Source organism: Furipterus horrens, unplaced genomic scaffold, assembly GCF_987537825.1.
Source record: "Furipterus horrens unplaced genomic scaffold, mFurHor1.1.pri manual_scaffold_2, whole genome shotgun sequence".
NCBI lineage: Eukaryota > Metazoa > Chordata > Mammalia > Chiroptera > Furipteridae > Furipterus > Furipterus horrens.
This window is the reverse complement of record NW_028327172.1, coordinates 193,762,051-193,779,250: the sequence shown is the minus strand read 5'-3', so window position 1 is coordinate 193,779,250 and position 17,200 is coordinate 193,762,051. Positions and strand designations below refer to the sequence as shown.

The 17,200-nt window shown below is 36.7% G+C and overlaps 1 protein-coding gene and 1 pseudogene across 1 annotated transcript in view; one reads left to right on the top strand and one right to left on the bottom strand.

The window, feature by feature from the left end:
- The first annotated feature begins 558 nt into the window (after positions 1–558).
- KLB (klotho beta) overlaps positions 559–17,200 on the top strand; it is a 33,151-nt gene continuing 16,509 nt past the window's right edge. Inside the window, exons 1-2 of the mRNA XM_090266978.1 lie at positions 559–1,383; positions 16,173–16,683. Of these exons, the coding sequence (XP_090123104.1) occupies positions 559–1,383; positions 16,173–16,683 (1,336 nt within the window). The remainder of the gene's footprint in view (positions 1,384–16,172; positions 16,684–17,200) is intronic.
- On the bottom strand, positions 3,418–3,522 carry LOC150020223 (small nucleolar RNA SNORA31; annotated as a pseudogene).

The following is a 17,200-nucleotide window of genomic DNA, read 5'->3' as shown; positions in this document are numbered from 1 at the left end:
TATTAATTTCTTGATTTTCTTTCAAATTTATCAATACATTTTAATAATTTTCTTAAATTAGGTAACATTTAATAAGCTTGTGCTTAGATGTATTTTGCGGAAGCATAATATCTTATGTTTTCTAATTCTTTATTATTGGCCTATAGGAATGCTATTTACTTGCACATAAGGTTGTTTTTCCTGAAATGTGAAATAATAACATGACCACTAAAAAATTACAGAAATAAAAAAGGCATATACTGTAGCAATAATGTTCAAAAATTCAGAAAAGATTTGGGTCAATATGAGAGGCTACAGAGAAAATATGGCATTTTTATTCATTGTTTATACGTGTTTTATTATGCATTCAAACTATTGTCCCTGATTCATTTTCATCTAATTTTCCCCAGAATAAGAGAATGAACTGTGTTGGTGGCTGTAATAGAGCCACCTCCCTCAAATTACGTTGCTTTCCATGACCCATCCTAAGTCTCACACTTCAAGCTAATCATTGACAGAGCTTTACAATCACAAGCTTTTACTGAAGCGTTGATAAGACAGGCAAGCAGTTAGTGGCAGATGAAGCCAGGCTGTGCGGCAGGCTCTCCGGGGAATGAATGGATTTTCTTCAGCACTGATGAAAGAAACATGAGCTATAGGGAAACGATGACCAACGGGGGATTGCAAAGATCTCTCATCCTGTCAACGTTTCTTTTCCTACGAGCTGTTACTGGATACTCCGGAGACGGGAAAGCTATATGGTCTAACAATCCTAATTTTAGCCCGGTAAATGAAAGTCAGCTGTTTCTCAATGACACTTTTCCTGAAAACTTTTTCTGGGGCGTTGGGACTGGCGCATTTCAGGTGGAAGGGAATTGGAAGGCAGATGGAAAAGGTCCCTCTATATGGGATCATTTCATTCATACGCACCTTAAAAACGTCAGCAGCATGAATAGTTCCAGTGACAGTTACATTTTTCTGGAAAAAGACTTACTGGCTCTGGATTTTTTAGGCGTTTCTTTTTATCAATTTTCAATTTCCTGGCCAAGGCTCTTCCCCGATGGAATAGTAACAGTTGCCAACGCAAAAGGTCTCCGGTACTATAATACTCTTCTGGACGCTCTAGTGCTTAGAAACATTGAACCTATAGTTACTTTATACCATTGGGACTTGCCTTTGGCACTACAAGAAAAATACGGGGGGTGGAAAAATGAAAGTATGATAGATATCTTCAATGACTATGCCACATACTGTTTCCAGACGTTTGGGGATCGTGTCAAATACTGGATTACAATCCACAATCCATATCTAGTTGCTTGGCATGGGTATGGGACAGGTATGCACGCCCCTGGAGAGAAAGGAAACTCAGCAGCCGTCTACGCTGTGGGACACAACCTGATCAAGGTACTGTACAGCTGGTTTCATGTTATAGCTTCAGACTCTTAAGGAGCAGAGTTAAAAAGAAACCTTAAGAAATGTGTCTTCTGTTTAAATAGTTCTCTTTATTGCAATCAACTCAACTAATTTTGGTCTAACAAGTTCTATCCTCAAATTTCATATGTAAAGGAGTGTACATTTTCTTCATTTAAAGTATTAATATATTAACCCAATTATTTTTCTTGGAAGTGCATTTTTTTTAAGTATTTAACTATCTTTAAATCTACAATTATACATCAGAGCATGAGAACATGAGTTTCTTTTCATTCCGTGGAAAAACAGTGCTTTACAAATTTAATTGCTGGAAATCCTTTTCTGATAACACACAATCATTTCAGAATCATGTTAAGGCATGACCACTTTAAATATGTATTTGTTGTTACTACTGCTATCCTTAGTGGTACCTAGCTTTAGTAAACTAAATAAATGTTAGCTAACTGATCCATATTAAATGCAGGAATTGAAACAAATGTAATTCACAGTTGATTTTATTTATGTTATGTAGCAGAAAAGATGGAATTAATTGTTCTAGGAGTTAAAATTAAACTAGTAATATCAAAACTGGGAAGAATATACTCTGCTAATTGTTTTAAAACAGTATAGTTCAAAAGCTAGAGTTTATGCTGGGAAGTGTTGAAATTATTAACTAATAGTGAAACTATAAGCAAAATAAGTTAATATTGAATATTTACTATGTGTAGCAGACTACTTTAAGCATTTTACATGCATTATCACACTTAATACTCATGATAACTTTATGAAGTAGGTCCTATTATTAGCCCAATTTTAAAGATGAGAAAACTGAAGCTTAGTGAGATTAAGTAACTTGCCCAAGGTTACAGAGTAAAATATAGCTGTTGTGAAAATGGGGTTTATAAAGGACAGCATAAGTAAACACTAAATGTCTTTATTAAGAATATTTTTTAAAGGAATAATCTTTTGGAAATTTTCAAGAGATTTTGCCTCACAATGATGCTAACATTTACAATCAGGTTTAACTTTCTGAGTCAACTAGTTTACTTGGAAAAATAAATTATTCTAGAAAACTGTTATATTTTGAAATATTTTAAAAACTCTATCAGTGGGTCTCATCATGTGGTAGGAGAAGTAATATGATTTTGAATAATCAAATGTTAAATATATAGAAATAGAAAAAATATATAGGAACATAACATTATTCCATGTCTAAATTTGCACATATAAAAATATCTGCTAATCCTTCTTTTCTTCATGAAGTTTCTGGATTATTATCCATGTGCATTGCACTATGATTCAGTCAAAGTCTGCCCTTGCAGTGAACAGACTAGATTATGATTTCAAGGTCATTTACATATCTTTGAGTAGAGTTGTATATACAACATATTAATGTGTGGGTATACTGTGATTTGGGGAAAAAGACCTAGAAGGGGAGAAAACTTATAGCTATTCTATGGAGATTATGCATATATAAGTTAGAAAAGTATTTCTATTATCTAGTTCTTTTAATTATTAAAACAATACATGCTGGTGTAAATTAAGAAACATCAGATTGTACCAAAGGATAGAAAGTGAAAAAGTTCAGTTCTGCTTTCCCTCTCGACCTGACAGTCCCAACCTCAAGGAAACTGCCATCAACAGTTCCTGCTATAGTCTTTTTAATGTTTTCTATACAAATGCATGTACATATATGGTTATTTAACTATTTTAAAAACTCTAAATTATTGAAAAGTTTTCAGTTACCTGGGAAAATGTTAACAATTAGAATTTTCATTAAACGTATGTCTAAATGGTTCATTTAAAGCCTTAAAAACTGGCTACCTGATAAAAATACACAGGAAAAAATTGTAACTAACAATAGATACTGCTTCCAAACTCAGCATACAAAATGCTGTATTTTCAGATATTTTCATTCTCCTCCAATTTGAGATAAACTCTGCCTTTAACACAAAATTAGCATTCTGACAGGGAGATAAATTTTACTGTCTTAAACTGATGGATTTCATTTTTTTCTTTTTTTCATGTAGATGTAGTCCCCCAAAAGACAAGAAAGCACAGGGTTTTTTTCTTCCACATCCTAGTACAAACCAAAAGAACATCAGATTGTTCAAGGTCTGTCAGTGGATGCAAGATTACATTTCTTAAATTATTGTGTTTTCCAAGTAATTTCTTTCATCTCTTGAAAATTTCAATATTGCTAATCTAAAAAAGGAGTGTAAGGGGTCCCTTGAGATCAGTCAGAAAGTGGAATACACTGCATAACCAAGGGACTTAGAGCACCACAGAGAAATCTGGCAATGGTTTGGTAGCCTGGGGTGAACTTGTTTTTCACACTTGTCCCCTTTCTGCCCTTCCTTTAACATAGAGAAGATTAATTAGATATTTCATGTTGCAATGAAGTGTTTCTTCTTATTATGCCACCTTGTGACCCAGAAGAAGCATTCTTTAGGATTAGTTTTTAGTCCAACAACATTTATATAAAACTAAATTCATAGATGGTTATAGACCACTTTATTGCCCAATCCTCAGCTATGAAGAAGATTGCATAGTGTCTATGGGGTCTTTTAAGTTCCAGGATGATCTTGAAAACTCCATTTCAGTCTGAAATGTTCTGATTGGGAGGACACCTGAACTGTTCTAAACAGTCCCAAGACTGACCTGGAATTTAGATTCCACTTGATTTCCGATCTGGTAATTACCTTAAAGCGAGTCTAAGCCTCAGGTAAAAATTTGTCATAATCACACCAACTAACGGATGCTTCGTCTGAGCTCTTAACAATACTCGGAACAGGAAAAGCATGCATTGATTGATTTGACCATCTTTAAGCACAGTAGTCATAGCTTTAAAGATTATTTGTAATTATGGCAACAACATTTCCAGATGTCTGTTATAATCCCCATTTTACATGATACTTCATGCATCATATCACTCCCCTGCATAAATCCATAACTCCCCAAAGCTTTTGGGATCAAGTCCCAATTTTTCATCAACATCTTCAAGACACAAATCCAGTGTCCATTCCAGACTCCTTCCTGGCCACTCTCCCACCCCCATCACTGATGCCAACTCCTTGCATCCCATGCTCCACTACAATGCACTACTAGCAGTGTCTTGATTTTACCTTACTATTCCCCTCCACTCAGCCTTCACTAATGCTCTATTCAGCTAGAATGCCTTTCTTACTCCCTGCTTTGCTGATAGACTGTCCTTCAAGACTCAACTTAAGCAGCCACTACCTCTAAGTTATTCTTGATCTTTTAGGGTTAGTACCCCTCCTGCAGATTCCTATAATAAGATTTGCATAGCACTCATACCATATGGTACTTTTCTGTCTCCCCAACTAGACTGAGAGTTCTTTGAAAGAAGAGGCTACTTTTTATTAGTCTTTCTGTTTCCAGCCCTGTGCACAGAATATTAGATACATGCGAGGTATAAATGTTTGTTGAATGAGTGGTTTAGGATTTGTCTTAAACCTGTAAACCATCTCAAGTTCAAAATTCATATTTTATTTCATTACAGCTAATTCCTGAATTGCCTGTATTAATCCAGTGGTGTATTAGTATGGACTCTTTTGGTTGCAAGTGACAGAAGCCTAATTCAGGTTGGCTTCAGCAAGAGTGAGGAATTTCCTGGCTCAGTAACCAAATCTCAGGAATGAATGGACCCAGTAACCAGGACACTCTCAGAAGCTCATTATCTCAGTCTTTCATGTACATTTTTTCTCATCAGTTGGCATCATTCTTCTTTGTAGAAGAAAGATTTCTCTCCAAAGTTGTTTTTAAAATTTCAAACTGTTTGGCCTAAGCTCTCATCCCTCAGATCAGCAAAGCCCCAAGGTTTCACATTAGTAAAGGCAGTAATTGTGTTTGTTTTCATTTTATTTTTAGATTAATACATATGCTTAATAATTTAAAGTTGTAAATTTATTCCCCACTAAAAAACGGAATATTTGAGAGCCTCTGAGTAAGCATGCATAGAGGTTGGGGAAGATGAGTTTTTTCATGAGATAGTAGCTCATTCATTCATTACTCCACTAAATACTGCCAGTTTCCACGATAGTCTTGATCATGTCATGGTTCTAAATTATTATGTTTCATAGACATATCCTGTTTACCTAGTATCAGGACTTCTCAGCCTTGGTACTGTTGGCATTTTGAGCCAGGGAATTCTTCGTTACAGTGGGCTGTCTTGTGCTTTGTAGGATATTTAGCAGACTCCATCCACTAGATTCCAGTAGTACCCCTGTCCCCAGGGCTGTGACAACCGAAAATGTCTCCAGACATTGCCAAAAGTACCCCGGGGGAGTGTGTGTGTGTGTGTGTGCGCGCACAAAATTCCCCTCTTTTCCTTCCCTTGAAAACTACACTCTTGGTGGGTAAAGGCATGAAACATAAAGAGCAAGGACATTGAAATATAACCAGCATGAGGGGCATAAAAAAATGATAATTTACAAAATTTCCTAGGGATTTTCACCAGATCTATGAGTTGCACACAAACTCAAAATTAATTTATAGTATTATCAGAATGTTTTTGGAAAAGAAACAATGCTTGAAGAAATATTAAATGAGAGATTACATTGATGATTATTTCCAGTTTGACTTTTCACATATTGGAAATAAAGGCTGTCCCTACTGGCTTTGTGCTGCTTGTGAAATACTGGAAAGAGCTGGTCCAAACCATCTCTCTTACATACATAGCTATGTCTAAGCAAAACACTAAAGTTACTCTTTGAAAGCTTGTACTTTTTTAAAAATCAAAATTTAAGAATTCAAGCAAAATGTTATAAAAACAATTTTTACCCATTTCTGATGCCATAACATTGTGCTTCACAAGTTTAGTTTTTTGTGCGTCACTCCATATTGGCCTTTTTGCTGGCTTTGTTAGTTTACATAGCCAAGTACCACATGGACTATTATTTATAAAACACTTTTGTATAAAATGTTTGTTTTGAAAGGAAACTTTATATCTTACTATGTATGAGACACAGGTATTTTCTAATAAATATGTAATATTTAAAATAAAAAATTTTTATGTTTATTAAACCTAATGTCATCTCCCATACAAAAAAGAGGTAGAGGAACCAGACTTGGAAAACACCATAGAATGGATACATTGTACCCTACATTTTAGTATTCATTTTGTCCTAAAACCAAACACAGGATGTCATTTAAAAGTGTGTCATAAAATGCTTTTTCTTATGTAATTAAAATAATTTAAATAATGTAACAGTGTTTATTACATAGGAAAATGCCAATATTCATGTTTGTATATTATGAGTATTTGAACTATTCATAATTTAGTTTCTGAATATTTTAAATAAGCTTTATAATCTTTAATAATAAAATGAACTATATAAATAAGTATGTCAACACTTTTTTGTACATTACACACAAGTGATGAAATAATTTTTAAAATTCCTCAGGGGCTTAAGAGATTGTTTACTACTGTGAAAGAGGCTTTTAGGACAAGAAATGTTGGGAAACACTAATCTAGAGGTCAAGGCCTTACCAATTTGTTCCTGAGCCTGGGATATTTATTTCTTCCCTATTTCCCCACCTCTTTGGAAAACTTTGTTTTAGCATTTCTTGGCATCATTCCCTCCAAGACGCTCGGACAAGGCTCGGTATGTGTTAGATAGTCAATAAATAATTCAATTGATTATTTTTCCAATTAAAGAAGATCTACTTATCCCAGAAAGGAATTAAAATTGCAGTTCAACAGAAGCAGATTTTGGACACATGCACTTCATCACACACTCTGATATAAATACATAGTCTTTTCAGAAGATCCACTTCAATTATGTATGCCTGCCTCTATGAAAAATTTTACATTAAAAGCACATCTTGAAATAAGCTGCAGAATGTTGACAACTGTTATCGCTCAGTGATGTGTCCATGAGGGTTTACTATATTATTCTTTCAATTTTTGTGTATTGTGACAATTTCCACAATTAAAAGTAAAAAATAAAATAGATGGTAAAGAGAATATTTTATATTTTAAAATAAAACAATCACTTCTTAAAGGCTCTGTCAAACTTTTTAACCAAAATTTGCATGAAAACTGCGAAGACAGCTGTGAAAAAGCCACCATTCACATGACTAATAGCTATGCCTGCTTTGCCAGCCTGCTGCTGCAACTGCTTTCTTGACCAAGAAAACTGCATGTTTCATACGCACATTTAAGTAGGTTCAAGGTCATTTTTAAACCTCTTCTGCCCAACCCCCCACCAATATTTTGAAGACTAAGTATATTATTTTGAAATGTAAATACTAGCACAATTCTTTTTTCACTTGTCTTGCTTAGATAGAAGCAAATATCATCTGAAATGACTTTCTTTCCCATAAAATAAAGGGATTTTTAAATACGCCCTTGTTAAAGTTGGGTTGCAAGACAATAACATACCAAAATTAATTTTAGCTAAATCTTGTACTTAAAAAGCTAGCCCAAGCTTTTCTGTCAATGAAGGACAGAAAAAAGAAGGTTAAAAAAAATATTTTGAGCCCTGGCTGCTGTGGCTCAGTGGATTGAGCCTTGGCCTGCGAGCCAAGAGTCGCTGGTTCGATTCCCAGTCAGGGCACATTACCAGGTTGCACATCAGGTCCCTGGTTGGGGGCGTGAGTGAGAAGCAACCACACAGTGATGTTTCTCTTCCTCTCTTTCTCTTTCCCCTCTCTCTAAAAATAAATAAATAAACAAACAAATAAGTAAATTATTTAAAAAAAAACAAACTTTGTTATTTGCTACCTTCTACCACTTTCCTGTTCCACCCCACACCTCAAAAAAGAACACAGAAATAGGGAGATGAAAGGACTGCGATTGGTTTTGATTCTTAAAGTGGAGGATGGAGACAAATATTACAGATAATTTTTGACATTCTATAATACTATTTTTAATAATAATTATTATAGTAAGAATATTTTATTGCACAGCTACTGAAGTGTCAGAAACTGTCTTAGGTACTTTTCATACATTATCTCATTTAATTCTCACACCACCCTACCAGGGAAGTATTCTTATAACCATTTTACAGTTGATGAAACTGAAGCCCAGAGAAATTTTCCTGATGTTACACAGCTGTATAAGTTCTTTTTAACTCCACAGCAGGTGTCCGAGCCAAAATTCAAATCTTATCCATCTCAAGCCAAGCTGGCAAGGTTTGATGACATGAATCAGCTACCCAGCTTCAAGGAAAGAGAACAGTTTACAGTTTGAAACCCATGGCAGCCACTTGTGTTGATATTGCCTCAACAGATATTTGACTTCACTTTGGCTGTTTAAAGACCAAAACAGTCTATCTACATGTTTTATTTGTACACAGAATCTATGAACAATTTATCCCTGACTCATACATTAACCATGAGGCTTTTCTTTTGTCCCATGATTTTAATTTTTATTTGCTCAAAACTTTAGTTTTCCATTAAAGTGATGTTAAAGTACATATGTGTGCCCTTGGTGATACCATCTAAAGTTTAAATAAATGTTAATGCAATTATTCATTTAAATAGCTAATGCATAGTATGTATATGATAATCCCAACTCATCTCCATTAGGACCAAAGACACCTCTAACAAAATATAGAAAATAATGATCAATCAAGCTAAAACTAACATTCTTATAGATGTTTCTAATCAAATTTGAATAAAAGATAAAAACTGCTTGCAGATAAGAATTACCAAAGACAGTTTCTGCAACCAGAATACCATTGTTAGATGTAAGAGTAATGTAAAAACCATATTTGTAGATGACAGTTGGTATCTAAAACCTTCAAGAGAGCAATATTTACTTTTTCTAATCATTAAGTAGAAAAAGTTATACTTCAGTGAATGATTAACAAGAGTTTAAATAAATGTAATTATAAATGCTCAGAGAATAACATTGTGATCATGTTTAAACAGCTTGATTTGATATGAACACTCTCATACATGGAAAATTAGGCCCAACTGGAGATCAGAAAATATTGCTAAGTAATAGAAAGAGTACTAAATATGATGAACCTATGAAATGAGAGAAACTTTACATTAGTTTATAGTATAAAGTAAGACATTTAATTGAATATAAAAAGGCTTACTAAGAAAATTCAACACTAGAAAATAGTCTTTGTTAAAAGAAAAGGGTATAATTAAAACTACTGAACAGTAACGATTCTGTTGCTAAGAATAGACCAGAAGCATTTAACTTACTAACCAGTAATAAGTACATCACAGAAGTAATTAAAGTGGTTCTTGGAGTAATCCAGTAGTGCTTCCTAAAAATATTTTGTGGGGCCTTGAGGTCACTGAAAACCAGAATCTTTCAGTGTCTGGAGGAATCTATTGGTTGGTTCTTCATAGCATCATATCTTGACCAGGGATTATGTGACTGAGTCTTAAATAAAGGGCTGGGGCTTACTATTATCAGTTCTTCCATGTTAATCACATATGCATTGTATATCTCCTCTATTTACCTTTAAATATCAACATATTGTTACAGAATAGACATTCTTTAATATATAATGGAATCCAGAATAACAACATTTTTTAAGTTTCTTTTTTTTCCTTTAAGATTTTTGGAACTTTGGAGAAACTGAAGAGTGAAAACAGAGAAAAATTAAATTCACTGATAGAAGCTATCTGTTTCAGCCAATGCTCTTGACTTTTAAACCACAAAAATAATGCATTTTAAAAAATAATGCATTTTACCATAAAACATTCAAACAATACATAAAGGCATAAAGTTAAAAATGAAGTCTCCTTTTTAATTCTTACTCCCTAACCCCATACCCCAGAAGTAACAAATGCTGTCAACTTGTACAATGTCCAAATATTTTTCTATGTATATAGAAACACATACATATAGACCATTTTTTAAATAAAATTTGAATCATATTACAACATTCGTATTTGGTTATCACTCTTGATTAATTGAAACATAAAAGTACACTGTTTTTATTCTACTTATTTCTGTACTTCTCCCTCCTATTAGAGTTTATAGCTATTTTGTTCCTTTTTTTCCCAAATGTCTACCACAGTGCCTTGTATCTGTCAAATAAGCATCTGTAGACATGAATTTAAGGAAATAATCAGTGTAAATGAATGAAGAGTAAAGAAAAGGATAAAATAATAGTGGTGGACTGAAGGAATAAAAGATAAATGATTGATCTAATCTGGTTTTTGATGACGTGTATAATTCCTGAAAGGGAGAAAAGTTAAGCAGAATAGAAGGTAACGCTGATGAACTCCCCTTTGGGCTGGGTACTGAGGTGACGCTCCAGACTGCTGCTTTCCTTCAGGTGCTCCTGGCACGCAAGCACTGATGCATGGATTTCTCGCGCCACTGGCCCTTGCTCTGGGGCTGGGGCTGTTATACACCCTTTGCATTTTCACAGGTTCTTCAATCACCATTGGGTCCAAGGTATAAACATGTGTTTCAAAGGCATATAATGTAATTTTTATGATGACACAACAGTGAACTAGAAGGCTGAAGTACTTAGTTCTAATTCTAGCTTTGCCACGAACTGAGACTTTGGGCAAGCTATTTACTTCTTGGGTGTCAGCTGCCTCATTTATAATAGAAAAATATTTAATTGGACCAAATGACCTCTAAGGTCCATCCTCTACCTCTGATTAGCAGGCACAAGCACAGAACTAGGAGCAATATAGCTTTGGTTTGACTTAGCTCATGGAACTAGACAAGTTATTCTCCACCCCTTGCTTTCCTTTCCTCTAAAAGCGTTATGAAAATAGTAACTACCTCGAGAAATCTGAATGTGGATTAAATGAGATAGTACATGGGAGCACTTAGAACAATGCCAGGCACACTTGGCACTAACACATGTTAGTTGTTATTACTCTTTATATTTTAATTTTCTGTGGTTTTGTAATTGAATCACTGTTCTTTTTGATCATGAAAGTCACTCACCTTGAATGATCATTTAATAATGATGCTGTGTTAAACACTATGCAAACACAGCATCCCTGCCTCTCAGTCTAACACTGACAATGGTGTAAACATCACCACCCTCAGTCAAGAGAGTCAAGTATAGTAGTGGTGCATACAGGATTCATTTAGCCTCTGACACCAGTGAGGACAGGACCCGTGTCAATACTGGGACAGAGGGTTACACAAAAATGTTACATGCTGTGCTAGGCCCGTGGACACAGTTTTCTAAACACTCTAAATTTGCTGGCAGGTATTCCAGGACCTTTCTTGGTGATCCTGAATTCCAGACATACATAGATATTTTCCTCTCAGCAAGCAGGAGTGGGATATGGTACCTTCATTCTAGGACTGTTTAGTTCTTTTGATAACCAACTTCAGCAGAGAGAAAATGTAATTTTAAAACAGTATGTTGTGGTTCACGTTCAGTGGCCTTTCCCCCAACAGCTTCAAAATTTAGAATTGGAATGTACAGAAAGAAGGATGGTTCAGTAAAGTGATCAGGGAGGCCTGGGTAATCCTAGCTTCACCACTGTCGAACCTGTGGAAACTTCAGTTTCTTCTCTAAAATGAGAAAAATGAAATCTGCCTTCCAGAGGCTGTATTATCCAAAATATGTGTCAGGTGACCAACATACTACTAGCTGGCTCACAGTGACCATTCATTGCACAAGTCTTATATGCCGGGCTCTTTCCTGGGCTCTGTAGCCACAACTGTGGACACAATAGATACAGTCCCCACACTCGAGAAGCTCATAGGCCAGGTGTGGAACTACGTGGCATTGGTCTGAGACTTTGATACAATCTGGAGGCCCTCTGCAAAATATATATATATTATAAACACAGTAGATGGTACAAAAGTGAATATTGATTTAGAATGAGAAAAACCTTACAACAAATTACTATAGTCTTAGATATTCAGATTCTTTTTTTTTCCCCTGAGGTCTCGTTAGGGCATTTGTCAGAAATTCTTACCTGGCAATGCTTCCAATCACAACCTCACTTCCAACCCAGACAGAACATTTTACAAGGACCCTGGCAAGTCAGGGCCCCTGAAGCTTCAGCTTCCTTAGGTTCGTGGTCAATCTGTCTTTCTTGCAGACCCCAAAATGGGATCTTGTTTTTGTTATTGCAAGAATTATGTTATTTGGGGTTTCCAGAGTGGCTTTTGTATTGACTGTCTTTAACTTTTCGCTCCTAAATCCCGAGGAAAGACTTCAAGTTACCAACCCAGGCTGTTTTAGCTTCAACTATAATCTGAGATAGGGTCCTTTTGCATTAAAAAAATTACTAAAAGAATTACTATTGTTAATTTAGTAATAACAGAAAGCTTAAAATATCTCCACCTCTGCAAAATTGGCATGCAAATGTTATCTCTGGGCACAGAACCCGAACTTCAGTAAAGCTCCAATTTACTAATATTGATTTCTTCTAAGCTCCCTCCTAATATCTGGGGAAATTCACAGGTGCTTCATTTAATTAATTATGAACTTTATTCTAGACCTTTTCCCCTTTGTGTTGCCAGGTTTAGATTCTAGCTCAGGCATTAATTTAATTCAGTAATATTATAATGGAAATTAGAATTCTATAACTTAATACTTTGTTAAAATAGCTCTAACAATAAACAAGTTTGTGGTTCACATGAAGACAGTTCAGCCAAAATGTGACTAAAATGATGCACAGATTTGAAAATTTAACTTTTGGCTAATGATTGGAGGTTCCTTAAAGACAGACCAATATAGTGTGCCTGGTTCGCTCACAACCCATATCCGCCACGGCACTGCCATCCACCGGTCGCCCTGCCATGTCCTCCTGACCACTAACCTGTTCTTCACCTTTGTTTCTAAAGTTGTGCCAGCTGTCTTATTTGCTCCCTATCATCCATAGAACTTATCTGAGTCTGGATTTCCAGGGCCATCAAAGAGAACTGCTAGGTTAGACTAGCAGCTGCCTTTCAATGACATGAGGCCCCGGGAGCTGACTCAAAAAAGAAAAAGCAGCTGACTTCCCCTTTAAGCTACTGAATTTAAAGAACAAAGGTTGAAGTTCCCTTAAATCAATCATTCCAAAGGTAGATGGCCTTGTACAGAGAGAGGGTAACCTTGGAAAATCGCAGAATGACTGTTGTGCAAGGTTGCCGGGACCAGGTTGCCCTCCCCTGCCAACCCTGTTCTCATTTCCTCCCCAGACCGCCTTTATGAGCATCAGACCAGGGCACGCACGTAGATATCTCTGTTTCATCAAGATTTATGTCAAACTCCCTATCTCTGAGCAATACTTTTTACCCTGCTTCTTGGCAAACAGGATCAAGTTATAACTATAAGCGCTGTACAAAGAACCGCCCCCACATTCTCTGCGAGAATGGAGAGGCCGTCTTCAGCCCAGAGCAAAGATAACCCTAGATACCTTGATAGCCTATGCAAACAGCAGCAAAGGTTAAAGAGACACTGTGGAACATGAAGGTCACCTTGGGGCATGGCAACACATTTCATATATATATATATATATATATATACACACGCACCCAGAAAACTTGCTTGCAAAGGTACGTTATCTGTTGTCTTCTAAGCTGTTCTGCATTTCATTAAAATGCTGATACAACCAAGATTTTATCCCCGCTTAGGTCATCTCTCATATAATCACTGAAATATGCAATAGAACATCTATTTTAAAGACCCTCCCCCTTTCTTTTTCCTATTGGGACTGGTTCATTTCTATTAGGACTGGATTATTATTTTATACTGATTGCATCTCACTCTCCCTTCAGTGTCTGATGGCATATCTGTAAGGCAACTGGGTTCTGGCTCAGGATCTTACCTGTGTTCAGAGCTTTATAATTGACACATCAGACGTGCACAACAGCCCAGAAAAGACGTGCTAACTGAGGCTCCCAAGGGATGAAGTGACTGATTAGAATAAAGCAAAGAATTCTAGTAATGCATGACTGCTTTTGTTTCAAATCAGAAAGAAAAAAAAAATGCAGCTCTCAAGACTATACTTTGTGATTCCTGGCACAGAAAAGCCCAGAAGGAGCAGATGAGACCAGTTAAGGTGGCATCTGTCTCCAGCTCCCCTGTGATTCCTTCTAGAACCTCAGGTTGGAGGCAGGGGAGGAGGCTACAGCCTGAAGGCAGCTCTCATAGGAGAGCCTTCCTGAAGATTCTTGCGAACATTTGGGTGCTAAATGGTTCCAGAATCTTCCAAGGAAAACCACGTAACATCAGGTAGACAGAGCTACTACCTCGAGACATCTTACTTCAGAAAATTCAGGGAATGATTTCAATGAACTCTTCCTGCATAAAGCGACAAGGCACCAGTTTTGGGATCTTCACCCCTTACCTAAGGCCTACCCTTCACACCCTAACAGGATTTATGAAAAGCATTTGGATGTATTAAGTTTGAACTATTGTGCATATTTGATTGTTCTTGACCTACAAAAAGGCACTTTCAGATAGTTCAACCCAATACAAAAAAAAATCTCTCATGAGCGAAAGAAAAGCTAAGGAATAACACTGAAAGCAGAGTTTGTGGGTTCAAGGTAAGGGTGTACACACTTGTTTTAGAAACAGCCAAACACGAGAAATCAGGAGAGCTAGGAAGAGGCAAGCAAGTCAAATGCTAAGGGGAAGAGAGATGAACTGAGATTAAAAGATGATTTTATGACTGGCCAGGACAGAGGACTGGACTTGGGCATTTAACTGGCCTAGAGCCCTTAATTGGAGTCCTTAATGTTTGTTCCTCCTTCCAATAGAGCTCCTGGCTCTTTACAGAAGCATGACGTTTTGCTTTAGATATCTTTTCATTTAATGCTTTATTTTATGCCATTTTATATGTTTCTCTTTCACACATTTCAGTCTTACTTTCCTATAAGATTATTGGCTCCTGAAGGCAAGTTCCTGTTCCATTTATTTCAGCCTCTCAGGGCAGACAAGACAGACGTTGGGTAAGCACTCAGACCTATTAAGTAGACTGGAAACTGATCATGAGGCTCTGTTTGAATTCAACTGGAAATGTAAACTCCAGGAGCTATAATAATAATATCTATCTTTAGGCAGTAGCTCCTAGATGCGCTATTCTGTGTTACATATTTAATATACACATTAGCTCTACATCTAAAAACAACTTTACAAAGGGTATTATTATTATTTTTAACTTCATTTTATAGTTGAGGATACTAACAGATTTCAGAAAGGTAAGTGACTTATCTAAGGCCACACATTCAATACCTGCGCTTCAAGTTCAAGTGTGCTGACCTTAAGGCCCACGCACTTTCCTCTGCTTTTCTGCCTCATGCAGTGCCTGCCACACTTTTATAATAACAACAACAGTAGCTAAGGCTTCTACAGGGGTTACTCTGTGCCAGGTGCTGTTCTGAGGCCCTTTCTACACATTAATTCATTCAATCCTCACAATGAGCCTAAGAGGTGGGCTCTATTATTATTCATTTACAGAATTTAGAGCCTGCATTATCCTGGACTTCTAAGTTAAGGGCAAAAGGAGATTCTGTAGAACAATGAAAGATCACTGCTGTGTCTTTTTATCTAAAGGAAGAAATCCTATAATCCACATCATATCTCACTTGCACCCAGCCCCAAGAGGGCCAGGGAAGGGGGTCAGGGAGAAGAGAAGTAAGATGGAATTTAGACTAGGGCTCTCTGCCTGCCTCTCAGCCATCATGTAGGAGAGGCTGGAGGGGAAGTGGACAGAGATCCGAGTTTGAGAACATCAGGGTTTCTGGGCCGCTTTTCCCTGTATCACCCTATGCTGCATTCATTTACTTGTCCATGAAAAGACCTTCTACCAGACAAGTCAGAATTCTTGTAAGGACCAAAAGAGGTTAATACGTAATATTTTCTTCTCCTTAGGCTCATTCAAAAGTTTGGCATAACTACAACATAAATTTCCGCCCACTTCAGAAGGGTTGGTTATCGATCACACTGGGATCCCATTGGATTGAACCAAACAGACCAGAAAACATGATGGATATACTCGAGTGCCAGGAGTCCATGGTCTCTGTGCTTGGCTGGTTTGCCAACCCTATCCACGGGGATGGGGACTATCCGGAGCTGATGAGAAAGGAGTTGCTCCCCCTTCTGCCCCTTTTCTCTGAAGCAGAGAAGAATGAGGTGAGGGGCACAGCTGACTTCTTTGCCTTTTCCTTTGGGCCCAACAATTTCAAGCCCCAGAACACCATTGCTAAAATGGGACAAAATGTGTCACTCAATTTGAGAAAAGTGCTGAACTGGATTAAGCTGGAGTACGGCAACCCCCGGATCTTCATTACTGAGAATGGCTGGTTCACGGACAGTCATGTGAAAACAGAGGACACCACGGCCATCTACATAATGAAAAATTTCCTCAACCAGGTTCTTCAAGGTTGGTCATACATTAGCTCAATTTTTAAAATTTTTGTTTAATATTTATGCTATAGGATTTTAAACTTGCCTTTGTTTTTTTTACTCTTTATTGTATTTTTTTCCATTACCATTTAGTCCCCTTATACTCCCTTCCCCCCAAAACAATCACCACACTGTTGCCCATGTCCATGAGCCCTTTTTCCTTTTTGTTCAATCCCTCTACCTGCTAACCCCCCCCTCACTTACTCTCATCCTGCCCTCCACCTGTGAGTCTGTCCCCATTTTCCTTGTTAATTAGGTTTGTTCATTAGATTCCACATATGAGTGAAATCATATAGTATTTGTCTTTCTCTGACTGGCTTATTTCACTTAACATAATGTTCTCCAGGTCCATCCAAACTGTCACAAAAGGTAAAATTTTCTTCTTTTTTATGGCCAAGTAGTAAATGTCCCATAATTGTTTTATCCATTCACCTATTGATGGACACTCGGACTGCTTCCATATCTTGGCGATTGTAAATAACGCTGCAGCGAAC